The 27,973-nt window shown below is 40.5% G+C and overlaps 1 protein-coding gene across 4 annotated transcripts in view; it reads right to left on the reverse strand.

The window, feature by feature from the left end:
* PPARGC1A (PPARG coactivator 1 alpha) overlaps window positions 1-27,973 on the reverse strand; it is a 369,019-nt gene that overhangs the window by 26,098 nt on the left and 314,948 nt on the right. For 3 of the 4 annotated variants that reach the window (XM_054065753.1, XM_054065754.1, XM_009565460.2), the window contains exons 3-7: window positions 7,935-8,129; window positions 6,853-6,975; window positions 5,749-5,953; window positions 1,676-1,721; window positions 1,494-1,567 (exon numbers count right to left, since the gene is read on the reverse strand). In XM_054065753.1, coding sequence (XP_053921728.1) covers window positions 1,494-1,567; window positions 1,676-1,721; window positions 5,749-5,953; window positions 6,853-6,975; window positions 7,935-8,129 — 643 coding nt within the window. Of the gene's footprint in view, window positions 1-1,493; window positions 1,568-1,675; window positions 1,722-5,748; window positions 5,954-6,852; window positions 6,976-7,873; window positions 8,130-27,973 lie in introns of those variants that run through there. The other variant, XM_054065755.1, reaches the window with a different exon arrangement.

A 27,973-nucleotide genomic window follows, 5' to 3' on the forward strand; every position in this document is an offset into this window, starting at 1 on the left:
TCAGGCCTGCTGGCACTGAATTGGATTATCTTGGTACATACAGTAAATTTTGTCGTGTTTGTGTTAGTTTTACAAAAAGAAACTGCATTGCATGGATGCTTGATTAAGACCGTAGTTTTTTAGGACGTGCCAGAGAAAAGTGTGCATGTTTATGGCCTCCAGCTGCACCAGGGGAGGTTCAGATTAGACATCAGGAAAAATTTCTTCACCAAAAGGGTTATCAGGCACTGGAACAGGCTGCCCAGGGAAGTGGTTGAGTTACCATCCCTGGCGGTGTTTAAAAGACGGGTAGGTGAGGTGCACAGGACTATGGTTTAGCAGTGGACAGGTACAGTTGGAATTGATGATCTCAAAGGTCTTTTCTAACCAAATGATTCCATGATTCTATGATTCCAATGCTGAACAAATGAAGGAGTTTCTGAAAAAGTGAAATTATGGTTGTAGGGAGGTCAAAGCCCAAAGTTCATGCGCAAATCCACTGCTTGGACCTGCTCTGGTGTAAAGCTGCCACTGAATTCAGAGGCATCAAGCTGATTCATGGTATCTGAAGACATAGTTTCAATAGTCCCCAAAATGCTAAAGATCACACAATTTACCATCCACTGCTATTCCTCAGGGATGCTCCTGAGAGAAATGCATGCCAAGCATGCATAAATCTTATTTTTCAGAACTGAGAAAGTAAACAGTCTTAGCAATAGCTCAAGTGGAACTCAACATTTGCTCTTGTGCTGAATGCTGGAAAATTGAGGCAAAACAGAGTTCAGAGTAAAGCAATAAAAAAGATCTGAGGTCCGAAGGGATTCACTTTAGCAGAAAGGGCAGATGAATTAAAGGAGCAAAATGGGTGTCACATGAACAAAATCAGCACGTGATAAAAACATCTACAAATCTTCCAAAGGTATAAACACCAGGGATTTGAAAGCAAAAGGAGGATAAAGGGAGGCTGTGTGAAGTGTGCTAATAGAAGAAATAAAGAGAAAGCAAGAATACAAAACTAGTATCAATTTAAAATTTACCTCTAAGCTATGGAATAGTTTTTCATTGGTAAAGGAGAATGCTGTTATTTGTGACATATTAATCTAGAATTGACAAAGCACTGAAACACAGAGTCATGTAAAGCCCTAGACCAGCCTGAAGACAGACTGGATGACATAACTTTTCCATCTGCAACATCTAATACATTGTGCTGTGGGGCTTTTCTTTGAGAGATGGCGCTCAGCAGTACACAAATCTATGGGGATATGGGGGTGTATAACAGATATATGGTCTCATTCATACTTTCACAGAAATTATGCTCTCTTGTGCAGGTTTGAAAATGTATTTTCAAACACATTCCTTCTAAGGTAAATGGATAAAAAGTCAATGCTAAACTGGCCTGAAGTTAATCTACTGGAGACCTCTATGAGATCTTAGTGTACACGTGGTATATCAAAATGAACAAATACAAATAAAAGTCATGCTTAAAGGAGACATCAGTATTCCCCATCACTCACCTGCAGTTCCAGAGAGTTCCACACTTAAGGTTTGTTCGATAGTCTTGTTCTCAAATGGGGAACCCTTGGAATCACTGGAAGACAGGGCACATTTATAAAAACAAGCTGAAATGGAGTTGCTGTAGCCAAAATCTATTGAATCCCCCTCCCTTTTACAAATGTTTGCGCTTTTTAGTACTTACTTTGGTGACTCGGGTGTCAATGGAAGTGATAAACTTGTTGGTTTGGCTAAAGGGAAAAAAGAAAACAATTACGGAATTTTTGAACACTCTATAACGTATACTAAAAAGATTTGTTTTTATTTTGGTGCTGAAATCGCACATTAGTCAGTTAGGGCTGAGCTCCAAGAGTTCTACCGCCATTTCAGTATATCTTAGATAGATAAATAAGGAGACTCATCCTGATTCCTTATTACTGGTACCAAAAGGGCACCTAAATTTCAAAAATGATTTATACCAATTACTGTACATTTGAAATACAGTACACAACCCAAATGCCAAGGACCTTTCCAAAGAAGAGCAGTACATGTTAAAAATCAATGAAGAACTGTACAGGATACACTCTGAAAATGTTATTTCACTTAGAGGTAATTTAGACTACAGTTCACGTTTTATTTGGAAACAGGAGCAGCAGAATATCTACAAAGTAACAGAACGTTATGAATATTCAGTTAATTTTACTTCTACAATACACAATTTTATATATAGCACTGAGAATAGGTTGTTTCTATAAGGCCAGAGTCCAACCAGTTAACAGTTCAAATTTCTGCAAGTTATTCTGCAAACTATGACAAGCCACGGACATAGTCACAGATGGTTAAAAATGGGGTTGAAGCTCTCAGCACTACAATCTCAACATACGCGAAACAAAGCTCTAGCTATAAAAACACAAATCTTTGTAGCTTTTATTCATGCAAACTTGCGTTTTCCCAAAGCAAGCCAAGAACTAGGATACTGTAATACAACTAACATTCCTTTAATTGCCAGAAAATGTTTAAAAAGTAAAAATAATATTACTGGCAAATTTTACTTTTCAGAAGTTAGATGGATTTTTTAACGCACAGAGCATTATACCAAGAACAACAGCAGGGGATCTCTTCTGCAAATTAATTACTTAAGACAAAATGTTCCCCTTGAACACTCCTGCACTGCAGATCTTCTGTCCAGAGTGTCACTATTGCATATTAGGTATTCATTCCAGGCTTAGAGCTCCCATTGACATTAAAGAAATTTTATATGCAAATTGATTACTTTTATAAGCTCTAGAGCATTTCTGAAGTAATATTACATTTTTTAAAAAATTAACTCAATTCTCTAGAGCTGCATATTGTTTCTCCTCCTCCCCATATGAAAGATAGAAATGGAAGCTCAGGTGTTCACCTCGGGTTCACCTTCCTCAGAAGTCACTGCCAGAGTGAGGAGTTGCACCTCAACGAGTTGTTTCATCCAGCACTGCTGCTGATTTGTGCATAAAAGCAGGTGCTGTAACACTGAATGTAACCCAACACATTTTTGTGTGCATTTTATATACATCTAGGGATACTAATGTTTGCCAGTAGCTACCTAGAGGTAAAACTGACTTAATAAAACAGATCTTAAAATAAGGCTCTGGAATAAAGTTTTATACAAAAGCTTCCATTTACCCAATTTTGGCTTTCTAAGGAAGCTGAATGGGTAAGGGCTACTTAAGCCTCTAAAAAGTCTCATTCTAGCTCTCATTAGTCCCACAGAGTAGTCCCCATGAGAAAAAAAAAAACCCAAACATATGTGTGTATATATATATACATATATATAAAATCTGAAGCACTGAGGCACAGTGCAAATCTGTCAGAGACGGGCACAGGTGTCATCTCACACTCATATGTATTCATCTTAGGGAGATATCACTGAGCTCTCCCACTGAGCCATTTGCATACCACAACATCCATCAGTTTTCTTATTGCTAGGCAAGGTCTTGACCAAACAGTATTCCTGCACAGGTTTTGTCCTCATATACAGCTATTGATAGTGTAAATATTTAGCCAAGACACTATCATTTTCCATGGTGCCTGTTTATTAGAGTGTCAAGGTCTACTGTGGTGTGTTTTTTTACATTAAAAAGGGTTCCTATGAAGCTGCTTGTCCCTGTAAATTGAAAACATTCAGGTTCAAAAGAACTAAGTTTCCTCATGGGCAAATTTCAATGCAAAACCGCAGATGATCTTTGGCATGAATGGGTTTGTGGACATTCCCCTGGGTTTGCAATATGTTTGCAACAGTAACTCTAAAGGAAAATATGGTTTGACTTATCCTTTGTGAGCTTTCCCTGACTTTGAAAGGAAAAAAACTAATCTTGATTATTTTTTAAAACAGAAGGAGCCAATTTTCTCATACTTTTGGTTAAACATATGAACAAATGACTGCAGGTCCACGAATACCGGTTAAATATGCAAGTTTGATTCTGCATGAATTGACTGCCCAAGCTGAAAGCATTATATTCTTGTATTTGTATTATATGCAAATCCATTGATATTGAAGTTATATACTGGTGTATGAGGTAAATTTGATGAAAAAACAATATTTTAGAAGCCAGGAATTAACGAAGAGAGCAATACCTCTTTGCCTGCAATTTCACCTGCAATACCATCGAAGTCACAGTCATCTGTTAAATGCTGCTAAATTCACTCTACGTCCCTTTGGAACTTCCTAATCTCTTCATCCACGCTGTTTCCACAACCCAGTGCACCCTGCTTCTCTGCAATGAATGTACACAATTGCCTCAGCTCGGGAAAAAATGCACCTCTGATCTGAACAGGAAGATTTTATGATCTGTATTTATGTGTGTGTGCACATAAATGTGCATAGAGCATGTTACACAAGATATACCTCATCATGTATCACCTTAACACCCAACAGTGTTAATAAAGCTCCCTGTAACTTGTGGCAGCTCTGTGTTTCAGTACCATCGCAGTAAGAGACCCAAGCTTCACATGTACAGTTCAGTCTGGATTTTGCTGTGAAGCAGACTGCTGAAGCCGTCCAGAAGGAGTGGCAGTTGGCATCTAAGAAGTTCTAGGGGCAGTTGGGTTTCTTTCTTAAAAGAAACATTATTCAGAGAATTTGAGACCATAACGGAGAAAACTATACATAGGATGTCAGAACATACAACTGTGAAAAGGGTATTTAGTGGTGGGAAAGGAAGACTACTTTCAAGTTTGCGTATGCTTCTATGTGAGGAGTGAAAAATCAGATTTGATGGGGGCTGAAAAAGCATGGGGCTGGGGAGAGAAGAAGGAAAAACATATACAGTTTACAACTGCTGCTTTAAAAATATCAGAACAACACATTTAGGGTCATATCCTCATATGTGTTGCAGCCACACAACATCCATGGTCTTTAGCGTTGTCATCCAGGATTTGCATGGATGTGACTGAGACAGGCACCTGGCTTTCTAGATGCCAGGCCAATAGATATACATAGATGTATTTTAAAGAAACAGTAACTTTTAAAAAAGCTCCCTTTGGGCTCATGAGGTTTTACAGCTTTCCATTATCTTGGGAAAACAGGCAGGGGAAGAGAAAGTGAGAAAGTGGGCTTAAGTTCTTGCATCTCTGTCACATAAACTACTTGCAATATAGACCAGTTCTTTATGCATCCGGGGATACTAAAAGTGAACACCAGTGTTTAGTTTTGGTCATAAAGAATCTAAAAAGAGAGAGAAAGATCAGGATGGCAGCTAAACTTTCAACTATTTACAAAATAAAATTACAAACCAGCATTCCAGCTTTAACAGGAATGACACATTTATTGCTTTTTCTGTAGCAGTGAGAGTACTATTTACTGTCTCTTAAGGACTATGTGGCAGGTTAACAATGCCTTCAGTTTTGCACTAGCAAAAAAGAAAGAAGCTCACTAATGAACTGGCCTCCCCCACTTGTTTAGGGCCATAATGATTTCTTAGTAGTACAGTACTCTGTGAATAAATATCTCCAGCTAACTTGGTAAATTATCATGTGGTATTCGTTAAAGTTTTTTTTTTTCCTCGAGATTCCTGTTCTGAGGTTGAAAGGGATTAGAATTGTTTAAAAGCTAAATCTAGCTAACTAATTCTAACTTCATTATACTGTTTTAAAAATCTCCCTACAAAGAAGAGATGCTGGATTTACAATACTATTCCAAAGAATAGAAGAGGTATCAAGGGTATTCACAAATACAGTATTTCAGCTTGCCTGTGTTACTGCTAGTACCAAAACTGTGTTCTGTGGTCCCACACCTACCTTGCAGATGATTTGTCTGAGACTGCAGATGAGGCTTCCTTTTGGAGGTGCATTTGTCTCTGCTGCTGTTCCTATTCTCTGCTGGTTTGGTCTGAGGAGGGTCATCATTTGTAGTCAGATATTTGAGAAGTTCAGAGCAGGGACGTCTTTGAGGCTTGTGCTGTTGACAAATGCTTTTCGCTTTATTGCTCCATGAATTCTCAGTCTTAAAAACAGGGCATAATAAAATAAAATAAAAAAGCTAGAATTAGTGAGCTGAACCTTATCAGAATGGATAAAGGTTTTCTGAAGAGATGAGATTTTCAATGAAGTGTTCAGTCTAAGTGTACTAGATCTATGAGCTGTGAATAATTGTTTGCAGAACAAGGAAAGAAAATTACATTTAAAATTCCTAAATGACATTTATGCAGCTTTTTATTTCGTTTCTCTTACATTTCAATGTTCCTACCCAGCAACATGTAACTAACAAGACCCTACAGCCCTTTACTGTGAACAAAGAAATAAGATGGTTTAAACGTTAATTTGCTGCTGGTTGCTTGAGCCCACTATTCACAACTCTCTTAAGTACCCCTAAATGCTCTGTTTTCAGTTACTGTGAACAGCAAGACAAACATTGTTTAATACTGCCTGCTAACAGAATTATGTCAGAACCCCCATTCTATCCAATTAATGGTTGATATACATCTTTTGCCAAGTATCATTTTTCTTAGCTCAGACAGCTGATAAAATGGTAGCCCTGCATCCTGGAGTCACTCATAAACAACACCAGGCAATTTTAGCATGCCCTCTACTACTCTGTGTATCAATAAAGTAGGCAAGAGTAACAGACGGTGGGACTACAACAGAACCGTGCCAAGAGAAAAAGCATAAATGAAATATTCAGAGCATAAAGGAGCTCAGGTGATTTTCTGGAATCCAGTCTATAATCTGTTCACTTTTTTTTTTTTTTTTTTTAAAGCAGCTGCAAGACAGTAGGAAGATTAATACAATACATATAGATCTACTGCTTGCTTAATTGCTAAAAGCATAAAAGACCTTGTTACGCCTTTTCTTTGTTGTTTTTTTTCCTCTTTTTTTCCCTTATTATCAAGAATAAATTTGTACCTTAAGAACCACAGGGCTTGTTCTGATCCTGTGATTAGTGTTTGCATGGTTTTGTGCGCTGAGACCACTGCATTCATTGTAATTTAGCTGAGTGTTGGCTGGAGCCAGCAAGAGCTTCTTAAGCTACAAACATCAGGGAAAGGGAGGTAGAAGGAAAAGAGTGAAGTTATGCAACTTTATGGATTATAATGACTTATCTACATTTTTGCATAGTTACTTAAAATTAGCTATATCAATTTCAGCAAGCAAAGTACAATAAACCAGAAAGAAGAGCTCAATATTCCCCAGAGCAAACAGCTTTCAAATTCTTCTGGCTTGGCAGCATATTTCTGCTCCCTTTACTGCAGTATACTGTGGGGCAAGCAGAAATGACAGGGGCCTTGGATTTCTGAATCCATGGCAAAATTAAATACTTGGCAACCTATCTGACGTAAGAGGCCTCTGATCTAAACAGAGATGTTAACTTTAGCAGACTTAGGGATGTGGCATCAAGAGGAACATATCTAGCTCTGCTTCTGTAGAAGCCGGTGGTAAGGGGCTTTCAGCAGAAAGAGATTACATCTCAGACTGGTTTTAACTGAGCAAAAGGCATCCCAGGTTTCATCCAAATCTTCACCAAAGTTTCAGGTTTCCCCTGATAGCACTAAGCTTGTCCTTACTGGTCAAATCAATGTTAAAGGCACAAAATTAGCCCCACATCCCGACAGAGTCAATGGGCCTGCCTTTACAGATGACCAGAAGTGACATTTACACATACACTAAGAAAGACCGCCAAGAAACAAAATATGAATTAAAAAACATTATCCTGACTTATATAAACAGAATGAAAAGCAAAAGTGTCAGCCATTAGGACAAGAATATCAAAAACAATCTCTTCAACACACTTTTTAATATATTGCCTTATTAGTCATCCTTTGGCTATTTTGGTGGGGTATCCCCCCTGCTTAATTTTCAGTTCTTTACTTGATTTTCCTTCGCATTCTAAATCAAAAGTCCAGACCTTACTGTGACTACATCATACCCATGCAGTGGGTAGCCAGAGGCACATCCAATTCCTGTTAAACAGTAGGAAGGGTTCTTACTAGAGACGGCTCTTCTGCCTCCTGAGTTGGAGGGGTGCCGTCAGGCATTGGGGAAGGGCTAGTGACATTTTCGTTGGTCACATCTCCATCTGTCAGTGCATCAAATGAAGGCAATCCATCCTCATCCACAGGGATGTTGTCCAGTGTTTCAGTAAGAACGGCTAGCAAGTTTGCCTCGCTCTCTTCATCTATCTTCTGTGGGAGGGAATAAACCAAAGCCAGAACAGGTGAGAAGAGACAAGGAACAAAACTAAGCCTTTGTACATGAAAAAGCAGTCAAAACACAGCTAAACCAGCCCTTGAAACAGCAACCCGCAACAGTGCCTAGGAAGATGTAATTAAGTGCAATAGAATGATCCATCTCTGCACTCAAGAGAAATCTCTTTGCACTCACAGCATATTGCTCTAGTTTACTTTTCTTCCACAATTCCTTTTTTTTTTATCAGCTGTTAACAACGGTAGGTAATCACCCAGGGATTGTATTACAGGAAGCGCCTAAGCTGCTGACACCTAATGATGGTGTCAGCCCAGGCTGTCTCTTTCTTTCTCTTCTCAATGCTGAACACCAGCTAATTGACCTGACAAAATTACAAGTAGAGAATAAGACAGCTACTCAGATGATCAAAATGAATCACCACTGAAATTTAGAAAATATGCATTGTAGGGTAAGAGAAAGGGTTTTCCTTCCATACTTTTGAAAATCCTTGCTCCAAACCCAATGAACAACTACTAATTCCTAAGAATTCTGGAATAAGACTAGCCATCAGCACTCCTATTGTAAACAGCAGGCACTTTGGGTTTCTTTTAAAGAAGTGTATTAGGCAGGGTGCTTTTGAAATTGTCCTTTTGAGTTACATTGTTTGAGTACTCAACTTGACTATTGTATGCATTTATCTAATTCAGACTGCAATTATAAAAAGTAGATTAATTCCTAATCAGATGTGGCCATAATGTTAATTTACATTAGATATCTTATTTCAGCAACAAGACTTCTTCTTGCCAATGTGAGTAAACTTAAATGTTTTCAATTTTTTAATGAAATATAGTCCCTATTGTATATTAAGGTACAGATTTTTTTGAGTTCTGAGGAACAGAATTGTGTAAAAATCGTTACATTTATTTTTCAGAAAGACTGGAAATTTATCTTGACAGATCAATTATCTAGAATTCCTAGGCTGATCTCAGTGCTATTAAAATAAATGAAAAGACTTCCACTGATTCTAGGGATATCAAATTGGGAGTTTTTCCAGCAGCTTCAGTGTGGCTCATCGCATTTCAGGTTCACACTGCAAAGAGATTTCAGCCAAGTTCAGATCTCATAGTGTAAAAGTGAAATAGCAAGGAATACACCAGTAAGACAATCAAAAGCTCTCCTTTTGGGGAAAAAAAGAAAGTTCAAAGAGTCAATAACAAAACATCACCAGTAACACCTCAGAAGAGAGAAAAAAAAAAAATCAAGTGAATCCATCTATCCCCTTAGCATGATTTTTTTTTTCCAGCAATACTGTATCTACCAGACTCTGAACAGAGATGCTTATAAACCACACAGAGAATTCCTCCTGCCAGGCTTCTCTGCCAAATCACACCTCATGGCTTCTTACAGAATAGTTCTGTCTTCCAACTAGAAAGCTATGGCAGAGCACAGACTGTTCTGGTACTTACAGCATCATCCCCAAGAAACAAATAAACACTCAGGCAAAGCTAATGCTAAGAAGAAGAATTTACTTAAAAGGCCAGAAGGGCCTTGGTCATTGAGAAAAAGAGTCCAAGTTCCAATATCTGGTGATTTCCACCGTACTAAGCAGACTCATGCACAGTGTCATGATAATTCAGTGAGCAGAGTATGGAAATAAGCAGAGGTAAGCCACCTTGTGAATAAAACTGCACTCCAAATGCAGCTTTTCACAGCCACTTTCTGAGAGAAGAAAAAAGGAAAATTACAGCATAATTTCTAGAAAGTGCAAAAAGGCATTCTTGGGCAAAAATCACTTTGCAATATAACATAGCACTGACTTTTCCCCAATGGCATTTCAAGCCCCTCGCAGGTGGTGGGACGAATGGTGGCGAGAGCCAGTCCTCAGCTGAATGGTGGCTGGGAGGGTCTGTCTGCTCAGCTCCCAGCCCCACACTGGGAACCTCTCCAGCAAGTTGGTGGGGAGCACTGCCCACACCCTAAGGCCTGCAGCTTATGAAGCTGACAACAAAGCTAGAAGTGTTACTATTTCTAATGGGGAATGCCTTCTTTAATAACAGTATGGCAGAAGAAATCCTGATATTTGCTGTTAGCTGCTCAGCTCTTGTGCTTTGAACAGACATTCAAGTGCACTGACATTCAAGAACAGAAAGTTGAGTGGACACCGGTCCTCATCATAGCAATTTCAATTAGTTTTGTACAAGTTTCAACATTCAAACACCCCAGAGAAAGCAGAGGATGTGACAAAGAGGACTCTGTTAAACAATTAATGTCACTTTCCATTATTGCTTCAGTCCCAATTTACAGAGCAAATAAATCAAAGTCACCACCGATGAAGCACACTAGCTGGCTAACACATGTCTATTCACAAACGACATGGCAGCAGGAACACATTAGTCAAGAAAATGACATTGCGAGATAACCTTTTAAAGGCTTAACTATGCTATTGTTCCAAATTGTCCTAAATTACTGCTTATAAAGAAACACAATTATTAGATACAGCAGAAATGGTACTGAGGGGAGATGCAGAGGGAGAGGTGGTCGGGTACATCACTGTCTAAGCAATGATCACTGAAGCAGGTTGCTATTGCAACCTGAGTCTTGGTGTTGACAGCACCGGGGAGAAGCAACACCATGGCCAAATGTAGGCTCTTTCACGGTTTCAGCCCTATAACCGCAGAAGTTCATGTTTCAGACCATGCATCCAACCTGTTCATCACACAGGCTTGGTGAATCAGGAGAGCTGAGCACCTTCAAATCTCTGCCAAGGTCAGAGGAAATGCCATGCGCTCTCAGGAACTTATTCCGCCATGTCCCTGACTTCCAAGCAGAGTCGCAATGAAAGGGTTTGCTTCCACCTAAAGGAGAACATCCTAAGTATACAGACCATCTAAATGATCTACAGAGTATTAGAAGAAGGGGTCGAAGACAATCCCAAATGTAAAGCCACACAGTAAATATAAGCAATTATTAAACACAAAACAATTAAAAATGACTGCATCCTGCTAATTAATGGGTCATTTTAATTCAGAAGCAGTTATGCATCACTTCCCAGCCACACTGCATGAATTTGCTAACATCCTTGGTTGCTAGTTTAACATAAAGACATTAGGGCCAGAGTTTCTTTGACCCCTGCAAATTTTCACCTAGCTGAGGCAAGGAACCAGAGTATAACACTGAACTCACGTGCTTCCATGTTTCTGACAGCAAAAGTTTCTAGTATATCCAGAATGCCATTAGCTCTGAAAAGAAATAAGATTTGGCATTGGTGTCATTGTGCATGGGCAAACACAACAGGGAAAGCCTGCTAGTGCTGCAAACTGCCAGAACACCAACTGATCCTCAAAATCAAGTGATCTAGGAGGTGAAAGACAAGACAAGAAAGGTTTCTAACTGTGCTCTTCTCTGCCTTTACATGTTTTGCTCCAATGCTTTAATATTTCTACAACACTAAAAATAATTCTCTGCCTGAGAATACATTATTACGTGTAACAATCTTATTCTAATTGGGTTTCTGCCTTCGGTAAAATGTCCCCAGAGACATCTTCTCTTTGACCAGTGAAAAGATGTAAGAAATGAATTGATAGTTTACTAACACAAAGGTATTTAAATCCTCTACCCCTGATAATTCCTTCTCCTTTGCTTATTCTGCCTTTTGATGGAGTTCACCTCATGGCTAGTCTTTTGCATCTGTAATACATGTTATTTGACAGCAATCCCATTGTAGATGCCTAAGGCAGCTGCAACAGAGACCTGGCCACTTGTATCTTTCACACGCACTGATCCCTTCTCGAAAACCTTGAAGCTAGTCCAGACACAGGACTCCACTGTAGCTGTCTCGCAGACAACTTGGGTATGCTGATTCACTCCAGAAAAGAGTAAATCCCATCATTTAGAAAATCTCTCCCAATAGTTAATGGCACCTTCCAACATTTTTGCTCTTGTTGATGCCCTCTACCTTTTATTTGCAATTAATATATACACAGCTTTTGCTTACTCTATCTCAAGTAGTGAAATCAGCTAATGAATGACGATGAAACCTTAAAGTTTCTCTACTGATAATCTGAATAGTGCACAGGGCCCATCTTGATTTATACTGAAAGATCAGTGCCTAAACTGTGGCATTAATCCACATCTCTAAGGACCTGGGAGCAGTGGCAGCTTGCCAAGTCTTCTTAAAAAGCCCAAGAAACTCTGGGACAAATATGTAGCTGGTAGAAGCTGTCATCACTCAAGCAACCCAGCTAGGTAAGCAATTCTAAGCAGCCAGGTATACACCTAAACTCACAAGGGATTGCCATTTCAACAAACTGGCTCATTTTTCCTCAGTAGCCTAAGATCTATTCATAGTACCATTAACAAAGAAAACAAAAGATTTTCATCCAGCTGAAAATATCCAAGTGATCTAAAAATATTAATACACTATGGCACTACTTTCAAAAGCACAAAAATGACTTGTGAGCACATCTGGGAGTTCCAACAGGATTTAATTCCTTAATGACGCATTTTGGAATAAGAACGTCCTTAAGACACACTACTAGGAGAAATGAGGGGTATAGATTTGCCCCTTTTTGCACACAGAGATGCAGAGGCACCAAAACACTCACCAATACCACTTCAGCCCTCAGCACCTCCTGTCAACAGCCATGCAGGAGCAGGGGCAGATGGGATCCCAGCCCTGGCCCTGCAAACCAAGGTTTGGCACCCAAGGATAAGGAGCTGCAGGTTGAGCAGAAGCATGGGGAAGGTAGAAGGAGGGAAGGAATTAGGTTGCTGCTGGTCTTCTTGTTCCTGCCAGTGAAAAATGAGAGCTGAGGTCAGAGATGGTAAAAGTGAAAAATTACAGTCCAAGTTCTCCCTCTTCTGGAACGGAAGGAGCCAACCTGCCACAGCACCAGCAGAGACAGTGCTGTCACCGTGATTTTGCTGCCTTCTCAATGCGCTGTCCAAGGCACGTGCCTCCTTCTCCTCAGCTTAGAGCTGGCTGTACCTGGCAGTATTTTCTCCCATGGTCAAAGAGGAATCAGTGGTCCAAGAAGAGAACCATTTTTTCCACTCTACCTGCTCACAACCAGTCCCATGCCATTATACATTTTGAGAAGCAGTTTACCTTTTATTTTATGTTCAACTGCTTTGCAAATCCTTAGGCATCCTGCACAGTCTTACAGTAAAAATTCACATGATGCATTTGCATTAGAACATTTTTCCAAGGTCTGTTGGTCTGGTCCCCAAGAGACACTCCCATAATTGAAATGCTTAAGTCCAGAGCTATCAATTATCTTTAAAAACAAAATGGAGTCCCACTAGGAGAAAATTACAGCCAGGTTTCTTTATACATAGTAGAAATGTGGGGATTAATTATCACCACCCCTGTGCAAATGCCTTCAGGGTATGTGAAGGAAACAAGAGAACTTATCTTCTTCTTGAAGGAGATAGCTACACTCATAGTCCTCAAATACACCTGTAGGCAAAGACCACTGAATCCAGAGCTTGCATTCCAGTTTGTGGAGTTCAATTACCAAACATATGGACTGTGTAAGTAAATCTGTAGGACCAAACATATCCCAACATTTGCAAAAGCTTCACACCAACTGGATTTCTGGAGACCTGAAGCAATATGCTCTGCCATCCCACTCTCCCCCAAAACAATATTAAATAAATAGTGTAATTAAACACAACACAGGTAGTGCAATGCCTAACTTCAAGAGTGGGTCCCTGGAGTGGACTGAACAACCAGCATCACTCGCAGGGATACTACGGCAACGCAAGAAGGATCTGCACAAAGTCTGCAGGTGGAAGGAGATGAGAGCACATGCAGCATCCGTTCCCCCTCCCTTCTCCAGGATATAACAACTTTAAAGTAACAATGTTTATTATTATTCATATACTCAACATGGTGTGTATTTCAAGTCTCAAAAAGTTCTCCTGTTTATTCTCGGTATCTGAGCTCAGGTTACTTTCTCTCTTAAAAAGACAGATGCTCACGCGACTTCATAGAACTTCTGTAAAGTATTTGGGAATAAACCATCACAACACAAAACCACAGCACAGGCCATTTGCAAATAGGGTTTTCTTTAGAATTGTGCCCTTGATCGCCCAGAGTAACACAACCATAGCTCTGAGCAATGGACCATCTTTTCCGGTGAACAATCTACCCTTTCCGTCACAAGCTAAACTTGCCAGTTTAAAAGAGCCTACTAAATATTCTTCTACCACAAAGTCACTTTTTTAATTGCTTCTAACTAGTCATTACAGTTCAGAAGTTTCCATTACAGCCTGGCAATTAAGTTTCTAACAAACTGAAGAGATACTAATTGACTTATTCATCTCATAATCTGAGCATCCAGCTACCAACCTGTAACCCACTTTACATCTTCTGACCAAAATCCATTCATGTTTTGCAAGCCACTTCAATTTAATTTGTGTAAACTGTATCATTCCCCTCTATCATAGTAATCTTTGGTTCTGGGGAAAAGACAAAACAAAAAGTCTTCTGTGAGCAAGCTGTTGTGCTGTTGACCATGTTAAGGGGACCAATGATAAGATATTGCTGTGCTGGAATCAGTGTACTGGTGGTAGACCCAATATCAAAAATTTATGGTAATTGAAACCGCAGAATCTTTGGAAACACAGTCAATTTGACTCAGTATCAAAAGGTCATTCTATTCAATTTATATTTGATGCCAAGCACTATATTGAGAAAACACCTGAAAGCAAACCATCTTATGTTTGGCCCTCAACATTTACAAACTACATTGGCTAATTTGCTGATTACTAAATAAATGCATTAGTTGTGTTGGACTGGGTTAACTCACCAAGCTTGAACATGACTTGACGCTGTAAAAACATTACCAAACCTCTTACCAGGAACTGCATTTCTGCAACACAAGGCACATCACGGACATACTATGCTGCCGCCTTGCCCAGTGCCAGGGCAGACAACTTGGTCTTCATGGATGGGAGACTGAAGAGGGAGGAGAAGACGTGGCATGTCTTGTCCAACCCATTGTGGGCTAGGTTTGGGCAGAGCTCCACACTGAAGCACAAAACTATACCTGCTTCTCTGGTGGAGAAAAATAAAGGCAAGGAAAGGGCAGAAGTGCAAAGGGGAGGAAGAGTCTGATGAAGAGCCACAGAAAAAAAAAAAAAAAGGCTGAGTTTTTTTTTTTCACAGTGCATAATGGCCAGAGAAGAAAAGGGGGAAGTGGAGTTTGCTGGCTGCTAGCACTGGTGAGGAAGCAGAGCTGAATTGAGGGACGAGCAAGCTGCCACCAGGCAGCGGGGGAAGCAGGATGGGGAGCCCGACCCATGCAACTAGTTCACTGTGTGGGGTACAAAAGGTATGCAGGCTGTCATCTAAGCCTACCACCAGCATGTTCACCCCCTAGAGCAATACACAGAGCCTCTTACCTATCCTGCTTTCCCCTTTTACAGGCAATCCTTCATGCACATGATAAGGTCCTGAGCAACAACTCGGACAGAGACTTTTAATTATTATTACACACCTAAAATATATAGGAGAGTAGAGATTCACAGCTCCTAACTAAGGGCCCCAATTCAGACAAGGTCTAACAGGGAATGGGTATTGCAGAAAGAGGGAAAGGTGGGGGGGCTACAGCGTAAGGTAGGGAAGATGTTTGGGACTCTCCCTGTTGCAGAGCTTTCAGTGACAGTGTCAGCAGTATTTCAGTCCAAATATTCAAACACTGCTTGCTCAGATTTATTTATTTACTTGATTTATGGTACCTGCCCACACTAATCTCTCTATGCATCGACATAAAATTTCTCAACATTCATATACCTTTGTTAGGCAGCATGGCATGTTCAGGGGAAAAAAAAGTTACACATATTTTGCCATGAGTATTTCATAGATGTAATTGATGTAAAAAGGTCTTTCTTCTCTTGAAAATGACAGACACATCTAAAAATGCACTCGAGTGGTAGTATAGACCCTTCCTTTTCAAACTATGAAGCACAATCTTGTCACTTCTGTTCATTCTCTATTTGAGTGTTGCATTTGCTTCAGTTTTAATTATAGTGGATGTGTCAGGATGTCTATCATAATCCCTGCTTCTTTCTAGAGATTTATGACTCTACACAAACATAAATTTCAGGGTAAAATTATATACAATATAGCAGAAAGGATTTTACATATATTTTTAAATTTTGTTCAGTTACGCAGAGACTGGTTTTGTGTGAACGGGACACACACTCAAAAATTCCTTTTTAAACCACAAAATAAGGTATTTCTATGTGGTGCTTTGACTGATAGAAAATTGAGAATTTAATTTGACCAGGAATTAGCATTTGTAAAGTATCAACTTCATTAAATGCTTTTTATGATGTTTTAATTTTTCAGCATGTTCAGCTTCATCAAACTTATCCACCATGTCTGTTGAACAAGGTATGGCAAACACAAGTCATGTCTTGCAGGAAGGAAAACACTGGTTTTCCTTAGACCTGCAGCTTAAATGAATCAGTACAGCATTAACACATTCTAGGCTTCCCACCAGTTTTTACTGTGATCTAACTGGAGGACTGCCAGCTGGTTTGATCTGGCCAGAAGAGTTTATCGAGACACAACACAAAAACTTGTTTATAAGGCTAAAGATGCATTTACTCTACATGGTTTACCCACACAGATATAATACTGCCTTTAAGTGTCACAGCAACGGCTCCAACATCCTCCTGGTTTGTACCAGCAGACGTGTCGACTGACACACATAACTTCTAGAGAAGTGGCTTAGCTAGATAAAATAAACAAATATAGTAGACATTAGCCCAAAAACCTCTGAGGAAACCACCACAAAGAGAAAAAAAAAAATCTTTAGATATGTGTGCTCTACACCTGCTAGGCTAAAAAAGTTTCAAAAGAACCCAGTGGTTTTCCAATATCTAAGGAGATGCTCAGCTCAAAGAGCACAGCAGATACCCGAATTATGAGTGCCCTAGGCTGAAAGCAATAAAAGGGCCCTTTATAATGAACCACCAAGCGAGAACGCAGAGATGCCACAGCAAGGAAGGCACTAACAGGTATAGGGTTTAACACAGCACAGATCACAGGTGCATTTTGCCAGGTTTTTCAGTTTGCTTTTACAGTCCCATGAAAAAAAAATGTAAGCTTGTCCCAGCAGGCAAATAAGCTCTCATCTCAAAAACCAGAGTCTGAACTGTGCATCCTGGTAAACTCCTGCAACCACCAAGGACACTCTTCAGGATGAGTAGATGTGTCTGAATTTTCTGCCAGTTAAGCATTTGGATTCGTTTAGATGTCTCATAACATCCTTAACTATGTATTTCCTTGATTTGTCACTGAGTGCTAAGACTTTAATGTTCTTTCAATGCAATTTTATGTATGTAAATAGAATCGTAAACCAGAGACAGTGATTCTAAAATAGAAAACCTTAGAAAATATAAAGATCACAGAAGAGCTGTCTGTTGTAAAGCCTCCTCTAGAGCACATCAGCTGTTGGCTCATTCTTAAGTTTCCTGGAACTTACTAGTCTTCAGTTAACGTTAATAAAATGGAGTTGACACCAAAATGTAGAACTTATTTGCTAGTTAACACTAGAATTACCTTGTTCATTTACCCTCAACCAGCCTAAGCACAGTTACATAGCGGATGGGTACTATGGTGCACACTACAATTCCCACCGCAGTTGCCTCTTCTCTATTTAATTCTTAGCCAAAACAGAATATATTGCTCATTCTCTGCTAGTCTTACAAAAGTGAGTGTCCTTGGTCACCAGCCCAACATCCGTATGATGTAAAGACTGTATTTTAATTTGTGAGGCACTGAGCAGTTCCCTTTGCATCAGAAATGGTGAAAATCAACCTGGGTATTATTTTTTTTTTTGCCCTACATCTTTAGACGTGACCTATAACAGGCAGTCAAGTCCAGCTGCACCTATTAATGCACTAAGTTCCATTATTAATTAGGCTGTAAGTTCCTTTAGGCAGAGACTGCCTCTTTGTTATGTGTTCACACAACCCCTTTCACAATGGTGTCCTGATTTACAAATGGGCTTTGAGATGCTGCCACAGGACCTATAATAAATAATTTTGGGTACTTCTATTTAATCCTGCTAGTAACCCAAAGAAAAATAACTTGGGCTCAGACATTCAGTTGCTGTAAATTTGGGCCTCTCCACAGGTTTTAATGGGGCTATGGAGATTCACACTGGCTGGGGACCTGGCCCTCTGCTCATCGGGTATGTTGATGCTGAAGCTGAGAGTAGCAGCTCCTGTGTAACACACTTGTACCAACCTCGCCCATGACTAACGACAGTCCAGCCCAAAGCCAGTAAGGACTAATTCTTCCTACTCACCAAGTGAGATTTGCAGCTGAGAACTACATTGCCATGACTAAGTAGATGAGTTAAGGTGGGTTGAGTGCATCTTACCTACAATATGGTAGACACTGTGCACACAAATGCTATTTCCTAGGGGAAATTTGTATTTGTTCATGTCAAGTGCATCTTCAGTTTGGAAGTTATCCCCATTAGAGTTATCACAAGTTATAATTCAAACCTGTGCAGCTTCTAGATGGTACAGCCCAAAGTCCATGGGATGTGCCTAACCCCAGCAATCATAGGTAAATTGCAGCCATTTGAATATTAAACAAAAGGTGTTCCTTTGTTTTTCCTCAGATGGCTTCTCATTGTATTGAGACATTTTGTCCAGCTCTATTAGCACTCAAAATGAGGAGGAAGAAAGATGAGAAGGGAGCTGTGGAGTGGAAACAACCCAAGACGAAAGAGCTGCATTCCTGATCCTGTGTCTTGGAAAGGGAACTCCCGTTTGAGTGACATTCTTGGAGTCAGAAGGCTGGAGCTACTACTGTTAATCCAGGCAGCATGATCTCTGCTCCTAACTATCTAAAGACAGAGGACAAGAATCTGCGCTTAGGTCTTGTGCAGGTGGCCGAGCGGAGTGGCTGGGAGTACTCATGTTTAGATAGCAATAAAATCCTGTTTTGTAAACACACATAAGGGTCACACACCAGACAAAGAGGAAAAAAAGAAAAGAGAGAGAAACAAGAAGGGTAAAGAGAAAAAAGTAAAAACGGTTGCAGTTGATCCTCTAAGCCAGAGAGATGGGGAATCAACATAGTATTTCCAGTAAAAAAAGAGCTATCTGTAAGTGAATAATATTGCCAAGTTTTATCCACCTGAAGCACTCCACACCATCAGCGTGCAATGAGCACCATGGTGTTTTACAGCTTCATACGGCCTTGCCCCGTTTTAAGAGCAAAGGGTATCCCGAACCTGAGTGTCAGTGGCACAGGGAGTGTACTGCTGACCCCAGCTTGACTTCCCTTGGACTAGAGCAGCACAAACTAAGCATCTCCCAGCGAAGTCAATGGAGTTAAACCAGCACAGATTAAGTGTAAATGAGAAGAAGATCAATCCTTTTATGTTTGCCTTTCCTTCCTCAAAATCCAAATATGTTCTTTCTTTTTTTGTCAGACACATTGATACCAATAGCCTGACCTGCCCTGACTAGGTTTCACTGGTGACAGTGCAGGGATGTTTATTTTCATTAGTCTGGGTCTATAAAATCCTCCTTTTGTTCCTGTGCTTCTAAGATTTCCAAACAGCAAAGCCTCACATTTTAGTCTCTGACAAGCAATACTTAACAGTGGGTTGTTTAAAAAAAAGCCCATAATCTATATGAAGAAAGCTCTTAAGACAAGATAGGCTAAGCATTTTCACCACAAATGGTTTGTTTTAGCTATCTCTCTGCCTCCTGTAAGACGGAAAGCAGACAGCTTACTGGCTTAGCTCGTTAGGCCAGGTTAAAGGGATGCAACACTGAAAGGCTCTTACAGAAGCTTACCCTTGGACTAAAAATAGCAGGCACTAGAGAATTATCTTAAATACTACCAAACTTGTTCTGCACTGTGAATGCAGATAACTGTAATATGTTTCCATTTTTGGTAGTTTTAGAGCTTTTTAAAGTTATGCTTGCTTTAGCGGACTATTTAATTAGTTTCTGATTCTATTTGCCACTTTTTCTCTCAGAGATATAGCCTGAGGGGTACTTTGCCTATGAATCCTTTGTATTTAGCAGCGTTGCTATTGTTAACATCTAATGAGCTGTTGGATTTGCCAAACACTCGGTATAGGTACAAATGCTTCTTTGAAATATAAATGTTTAACACATAGCAAATAGCAAATCAAAAGATACTCTAAGGCAGCATCGTCTCTCTCTCATTGCATGTCTCATCAAAAGAGAGTAAAAATAAAAATCTGCTTTATTACATTTAATTCTGAAACTCCAAAATGTGTATCTGAATGAGACATTTTTAGCTCACTGCCTGGAACGCTAGAAGAAAACTAAATAATTTTTGGTACTGTAAGACGACTTGCACATATGGGCAAGGCTCCACAGTTTGACACAGCTCTCTGCCAGCTGAACTGTGGAGGTATCAGTGTTTTCTTTGGGGTTAAACTGCAAGAAAGACTCTACAGTATTTATGAAACCACCTCATCTTTAAAACATATGATGAGCTTTAGTGGGTTTTTTTGAGGCTATAAGCAGTTCTCTTTCACTGGTCTTAAGCAGGAGACCTGTTCATCTCTCCTCACTGAAAAGCACGAAATTATACCAAAACAAAGCACAAATGTTCCCTGCCCTTACATACATTGTGTTCATGCTACAGCCAGTCCGAAAGACATCACTGCGGTAATTAGTCATGTAGTGAAACATCCCTCCAGCTGCTGCTACCTCAACTCTCTGTACTTCTGCAGATAACACCATTGTGGGTACTTGTATGAGCTCAGACAAGGAACATCACAGGATTGAAACAGCAAGTGCCTCCACACACTGATTCCTGCCCGCTGCCTTCCACACAACATCCTAGATACTACACCACCCTTGGCACCTAGATAATTGCCAAACCAAGAGTAACAAATGGAAACTGATTCATTCAGGCATGCATTTGAGCATGTTTTCCACTATTTTTTCCTTCCCTGGTTTTACTGCAACTTTTCAGTTTGAGGCACTTTTAATGTCATTTAAAAACCCCCACCTTGAGTAAGGCAAAATTCTACATACAAATACTGGGCAAGGCCAAGCTAAAACCCAGCCATGCAGCTGAACCCAAGTTCTTTCCCTTATTGGGCAGGTGTTGCATCTGACTGGTGTGGAGGTGGCAGAGCTTGTCCTCTCAGACACAATTTTTCTTTAACTCTCTTTTCAGGATGAGAAATGTTTTCACTCTTAAACAGTGGTGGAATTCACAGATGCCCTCAACAGATATAAACCCAGTCCATTCATAAGCTCACATGTAGTGACATAACCTAGCCATGTCTTGCAACTGCCATTAAAACCCTCTATATGTCTTCATTTGGGCAGCAAGTCTTCATTTTGAGTCAGGAGTTAAGTTCACAGCCTCTCTGTCAAATAAACAACATGTCTGTTGTCACCTGGCTGCTGAGCAAGCCCTATCTTTGAAATCATGCACTCAGTGATTTTAGCCATTTATTTCTCAGCCTTTCCTTCCACAGTCACATGGCAAAAATGATGCTCCATCTTCATTACAATGATTAAAATTACTATTCATCTCCTGCAATTTAAATTTCTCCTGGTTCAGTGTTGTTGTAGCACTACCAAGACAATAGCCCCACTACACTGAATGATCTCCAGTCACACCATAAGGGAGAGTATCAGCAGGAAGTATTCACAGTTGAAACAGACAAGACCAAGAAAAGAGGACTATAATTCTTGCTTTATAGCAGGGGATTTGATGTACAGAGATTAATCAACTTCTCCAGGCCAGAGAGTGCCCACAGGCACGGTGGAGGGCAGGGCTCCAACCAGGAACACCAGCCTCCTCTTCCAAGCAGAGGATATTTCTCAGATGCCAACAGTGCACACAGTCCCTGTCCCAAAGCACTTGCAGCTGAGCTTCCAGTTGACCAAAGATGACTGAAAAATTATTGTCAACAGTGCTGTGGTCACAGCAACATAACTAAGGGAAGTGTGATTTTGTGCATTTGTGGAACTTGGTGATTTTACCATTTTTTGTACAGAGAAAGTCCCCATCATATTTGCTCACTTACTAATGGCATTCCAGAATAAAGTTTTCCAGATAAGTTAACATAGAGACAGTTGTAGTGAACGGCCACAACAGAACAAAGATAGTATGTGAGATGTACCCCCATATCAGAAAGCCACAGGATACATGTATGATGCAGCAGAGAATATCAGCATGCTACAGCAAAACAGTCAAGTTTGGACCACTGCGAAAGAACACAGTCATGATTGAGTTCAAAAATGTGCACAGAGACCACCTAGCTTAACACGAAAAGCTGAGCCAACCCCCCAAAATGCAGGAGGAAGAGGCTACAATACAAAAGCAACTCAGCAAGTTAGAAAAACAAAGAGTCCACAAAACATATTGTTTGAGTGGGGTCCCCTCTTTGCGTAACTTATTTTGGGAAGATAAAGCTCAGAAAACATCCAAAACCGGCTGGGTAAGTCAGTAGCTATACAGAGAGTCACATAGACAGGTTTGCCCCAAGAAAAGATAAGCAGGAGAAAGTGAACTGAGGGTTCAGCAGAGCTGCCTCTCAAAAGATTCCCAAGTTACTATAAGCCAAGTAAGAAAACAATTACTTTACAATTTTGATGGCACTTCAAAAAAAACATTCACAACAGCAACCCCTGTTTGTCCCAATCAGGCTGCCCTGACGGCAGCTTTATTGCATGTGGGCCCCAAGTAGCAGAGCCCAAGGGAGGGCAGTGCAGAAGGGGTTTGCAATACACAAACAGAGAGGAAAGAAGCTGTTGTGTTCCTGCCCCCCCCATTTTACTGTATACATTTCCCATTCTTTTCTCTGCAAGCGAAGAGACTACACGTTTTGGCTATACTAATAGCTCAAGATTAGGGATGCAGAGCTGTTGGCAACTTTCTGAGCTGAAGTGACAGCCTGATATGTGGGTCTCACTTGTGGACTTTCATACGTAAGACTGTGTCATTCACCACAGCCTGCAAACTTTGTAAGAAATTTCATAGGAAGTCAGACAGCAGTGATAGACAGTGTCTTTGGCAGAGGATTAGGAATAAAATACTTTCTCAAAGTCATTTCCGGGATGTCAGGCAGAGTGAATTGAAATTAGGAAGAGAAATCGTGCCATTAACGTCAGCAACTGATTAAGTCCAGATGATTTTCCTTGTATATAAGGTGGGAGAAGATAGACTAGATATTGTGTTTATTGAAGCAAGAAGGTTAGAGATAAGATATTATCCAACCAAATCAGGGAATGCTATTTGGCAAGATACTCAAGAGTTAGAGAGTCTGAATTAGCAGGTTTGTCTAGTATCTACAGGTACAACTACACCCCAATGCACAACAATTATTGGATTCCAGAGGGGAAGAGCATCAAGTGAAGTGGTCCAGATCCTTCACTAGTTGAGTAGAATTCAGGACGAGAAAGGACATCTGTGCATATCCAAAAGTACAAGTATTCAGGAAATATGAGGTAGTCATCTCCAGGAATGTTGGAGTGTACAAATTTGGCACTGAGAGATATGTTTCCTTTGCACAGAAACAACTCAGATGGATTCAAACATTTAAATAGCAGTCAGCAATATTTTGTAGGTTTTCATTCCAAGTCTATGAGCATTTCGACTCCTTTGCTATCGAAAACAAGCATGTTATTACACCACACTCTTGTCCTGCCATCTTCTTCACACACACAGTAATTTTGCTATGACCTCTCCCATAAGAAAGGGCTGGCTTAACAGTTAGCAGTTTCAAAGTTAAAAAGATATCACTTTAGAACTGAAGAGAGCACTTGCAAGGAAAACTGAAGCCATGCAAAATTTGACCAATTTTTCATCTCAAGTGAATGTTGGCTAACTTGTGCATGGCTTCTGCATGAAATGCAGAAATTTGCAATGAAATCTGCTTTTCTTTTTTGAGATCATTCACACTCAAACTCTTATATTTGACTCTCTGGGGGCAGTAGTGATGAGGGCCAACATGGACTATCTCCAAATCCCAGCAACTTTGATTTTTACAAAGATTTGAATTCTTTTTTTTGATTGGGAATATACCAGGAAGGTTAGGGAGGGATCCTAAAGAAATAACAAATAGCACATAATGAATCTTATTTGGAAATGACTAGAGAATAGCATGCAGTTCTGGACAATACATTTGAGGAACATCTTTATAAGAGCTCTTTTAAAGGGACTGATTTGGGGGAGGAACTGGGAAAAACCTAGCTGCTCTGTTAAAAGGGATAGAAGGGCAATGAGTTCTACTGTAGGATCTCTTCTTTTGCTGACTCAGTGAAGACACATTTGTCATTCAAAGACAAATTAGAAAAGGGCATGGATCGTGCTACAAAGATGCTCAGTCTCAGTTATCAGCCAGGTACAGGCAGTTTCCAATGCATCTACCTCCAAGTGCATCTGAAAAAAAAGGCAATCTTTTTTGGTGGATGTGGACAGAACGTCTTTGTCAAAATTTCAGTTTGAGCAAATACTGCAAAGCGGTTTAGCGCAGGGAGGATTTGTCCCTGCAGAAACTGACACAAATTCCTTTAGGACAGGGGCAGCCACCCCAACCACATAGCTGGGATTGCCAGCAGATAGAATTAGGAAAACTGGAAGATAACACTGTGGCCTACTGTAAACTCTTAAATCTGCTGTAAACAGAGCGGTAACACTGGCACACAATAAAACTAGTAGCTGTCACTGCACTCCCAGAAGCTGGTGTAGGGAAGGACAAGAGACATGACTGGATTTTTTTTTCATCCCTGTGAATTTGAGTTGGGATAAAAAGCAAGCTGATGGAAGCTGTGGCAAACAGCTAGCGTTATAGTCATGGACAGTAAGCTGGAGAGATCGTGTAGGAGGGAATAATCAGAGAACAAGTGGAAGGGTCCAGTTTAAGGGTTCTGCCACATGCATGGTGCAACTTGGGAGTAATGGGCTTAAGGAGGCAGCATTCTTAAGCTGAACTGAGAGAAAAATCCAGTACTCACAAAAGCTATTTTCTAAAAAGTTTTGGACATGCCTGCCAGGCCAAGGCACATCTTTAAGAGCATATCTACACAATTTTCAAAATGACATATTAGGAAATAGGAACTATGACAGGCTGAAGTTTAGCGATAGGTCATCTTTGATTTTTAGACCAAAAGGTACCAAGTTCCACAAGTCTAATCTTCTGAGAGATCCAGAAAGAGAAAGACAGCAGCACAGGGCTGCCCCTAAAAAACCCTCCTGAATCCAGATCGGGTCCAGAGAGATGCAGTTCAACTGCACCTGGACTGTGTCCAAAGAGCTGCAAGTGCCGGAAGCAGGTATAAGGCAATGCTGATGGCCCAGTGGAAAATTATCCCTCCGTGGCCTGTTAGCTCTGACCATGCTGGACTTGGACTGTGGAGACTTTGACCTAATTCCTGCTCCCTGGTACTCCAGAGAGGCTCCCTGGAAGGTGCAGCAGAGCACAGGTGCTTGGACACCATTTGCGTCTGTATAGGACACAGTCAAAAAAATCCTTTCTAAGCCAGTTCTGGAAGCACGATACACAGATGCCAACTAACACTGCAGAAATCTGCTTGGTGCACTGTGGTTGCCTCTAGCCAGAGCTCACAGCCCAGGAGGATCCCAACTGACTCTTTCAGATTTCCTCCAGTGTCTCTCCATCACTTTCCTTGTATTCTTGCAGGTGAGGTTTGCGCTTTCTCCTAAAAGAGCCCAGAAGAAACCTCAATATTGAGTGAAAGCTAATAAATCCACCCATCAGCACTATGCAGAAGTCCTGCAAGAGCTGGTCCTGATCTGTATGCAAGACCACTGTATTAGAGCTAACAAGCCCTGCCTGACTAGTTAAAACGGGAGCAAAGCATCTTCCAAATGACAGTATTTTTTTTCAGCTTCCTGTTCTTCTTTGAGGGGGGTTGTTTGGCTGGTTTTTCAGTGTTTTACATTTAATTCTTGTTAGGTCTGGAGATGAACAAGTCTTCACCAAAACGGATGTACCTACTTAAGGCAGCTTCTGCCCAGGTTTGGTAGCACCTAATCATGTTGATGCAACTGCAACGTCAAGCTAGCATCTCCTAGCTTTACTGGAGGTTAGAACTTTATTCCCTAGGCTGTTGGGCTGGCTGTAACTGCCTCCTGCTGGCTGGGACTAAGAGGAGCCCACTCACACAGCACTGCTTCCAGGCCTCTAAAGGAAGAACAACTTGAGTTTATCTTCACTTACAAGCCCCAAGGACCAGCTTTTTTCTTCTTTCACTACCTTTCCTCCTTTCAAGGACTTCAAAGTGTACACCAAAAAACAGGGATGAGCTGGTCAGTAGTACACACAAAGAGCCTATCCCCCTACTATAGGATTTTTAGGCATTACCATGAAACCAATATTAAAGACTGTGTTAGGAACTGGGGGAAAATTTAAAGAAAGGAAAACATGAGTAGTGTCTGGCATCACAGCCAAGGAACCCACTATTCCAGCTACTAAAAGGCATGGAAGTACTGCAATTAATCTTAATTCATGGAATGAGATTTTCAGGAGGGTTACATATCCAGTGACAAAGTTTAAAAAATAAACGCACAAAGAAGCAAGATGCTGCTATAACTAACAAAAAGACTGCATAGAAAGTAATGCATTATGGATGATTTAGCAATATCATAGACAGCACAGGTTCCAGCAAAAAGAGTGAAATCATCCCTATCTTCCCATTTGACGGCAGAATTTTAACAAGGGGCTCCTGGGAGCACTTGGGGGCTCCTCCATGGCTCAACAGACAAATTAAGCCATCAAAGGGAAGGTAGGGATGATTAACTAACAAGAGCCCCCTCCAGCCCATCACTGGAACATAGCTATTTCACCCAGATGGTGTTCACCTACCTGAAACTGGTAATGACAGTCTTGGATTGGATTTACAGAAAAACATAGACAATAAGGTGCTGCAAGAGCGACATGATAGGAGTTATTGGTCTGTGGTGCTCTAGACTGTGCCAGAGGCACCAGAGCTGTTTTGTAATGTTAGCCTCTGTTTTGTAACGTTATCCTCCCCACCAGAGAGATTTCCTGCTGCAAATGGGAAACTTAGTCTCCAGAGAGGCATTTGACCTGACCCTTTCTACATGAGAGTGGTATCAACAGCAAAGAAAATGACAAGAGATGGCAACACTCCCATCACATATGAGCAGAAACAGTTTGACACCCTTTCACTGGAAATGGATAAATGTCTAAGTAGTGTTACGAACAGTGTGATATCTTCTTATGCCTCAGAAAAAAAGCCCACGAGTTTTTCTGGCTTTTCTCCAGATGCAATTGAGGTGACAATCGTTAATGTTTCGCCTGATATCTTCATACTAGTGTGAAGAGTCCTTGTTGGACTTTTAAGGATAGTCAATATAGCTAAGAAAATCCATATCAGTCCTTGTGGGGGGGAGAGGAAAAGAGGGCAGGGAATAGTGAAGCAAACAATAAAAATAGAGGAAGAATTTCAAATATGCATAAGTTTTCCGTACACAGGTAGAAACAAAAGCCTATTGTTCCTTCTGTGCACACCCAGAGCGTCAAATGCCTTATGGGACACATCCACATAGATGTCAATAAACATGCACTTAAGTCTTTGTTTATTAAAATAACATTAAAAATAATTGCATATGCATCCTTTTTTACCTGACAACTTTAAGATTTCACTAGTCCAACCTGTGAAAATGGACATGCTAAGGACCCATGGAAGCGAAGACTAGCCCAAGACGTATGTTTCCTTCCATGAAAATTTGACATGAAAACTGAGGCCAGACTGAAAAGACGCTTGGTTGCCATCCATCTTCCTCTGAAAACTACGGTTTGGCCATGATGGGCTTCTT

The sequence above is a fragment of the Cuculus canorus genome, chromosome 4 (genome assembly GCF_017976375.1).
Source record: "Cuculus canorus isolate bCucCan1 chromosome 4, bCucCan1.pri, whole genome shotgun sequence".
NCBI classification, from domain to species: domain Eukaryota; kingdom Metazoa; phylum Chordata; class Aves; order Cuculiformes; family Cuculidae; genus Cuculus; species Cuculus canorus.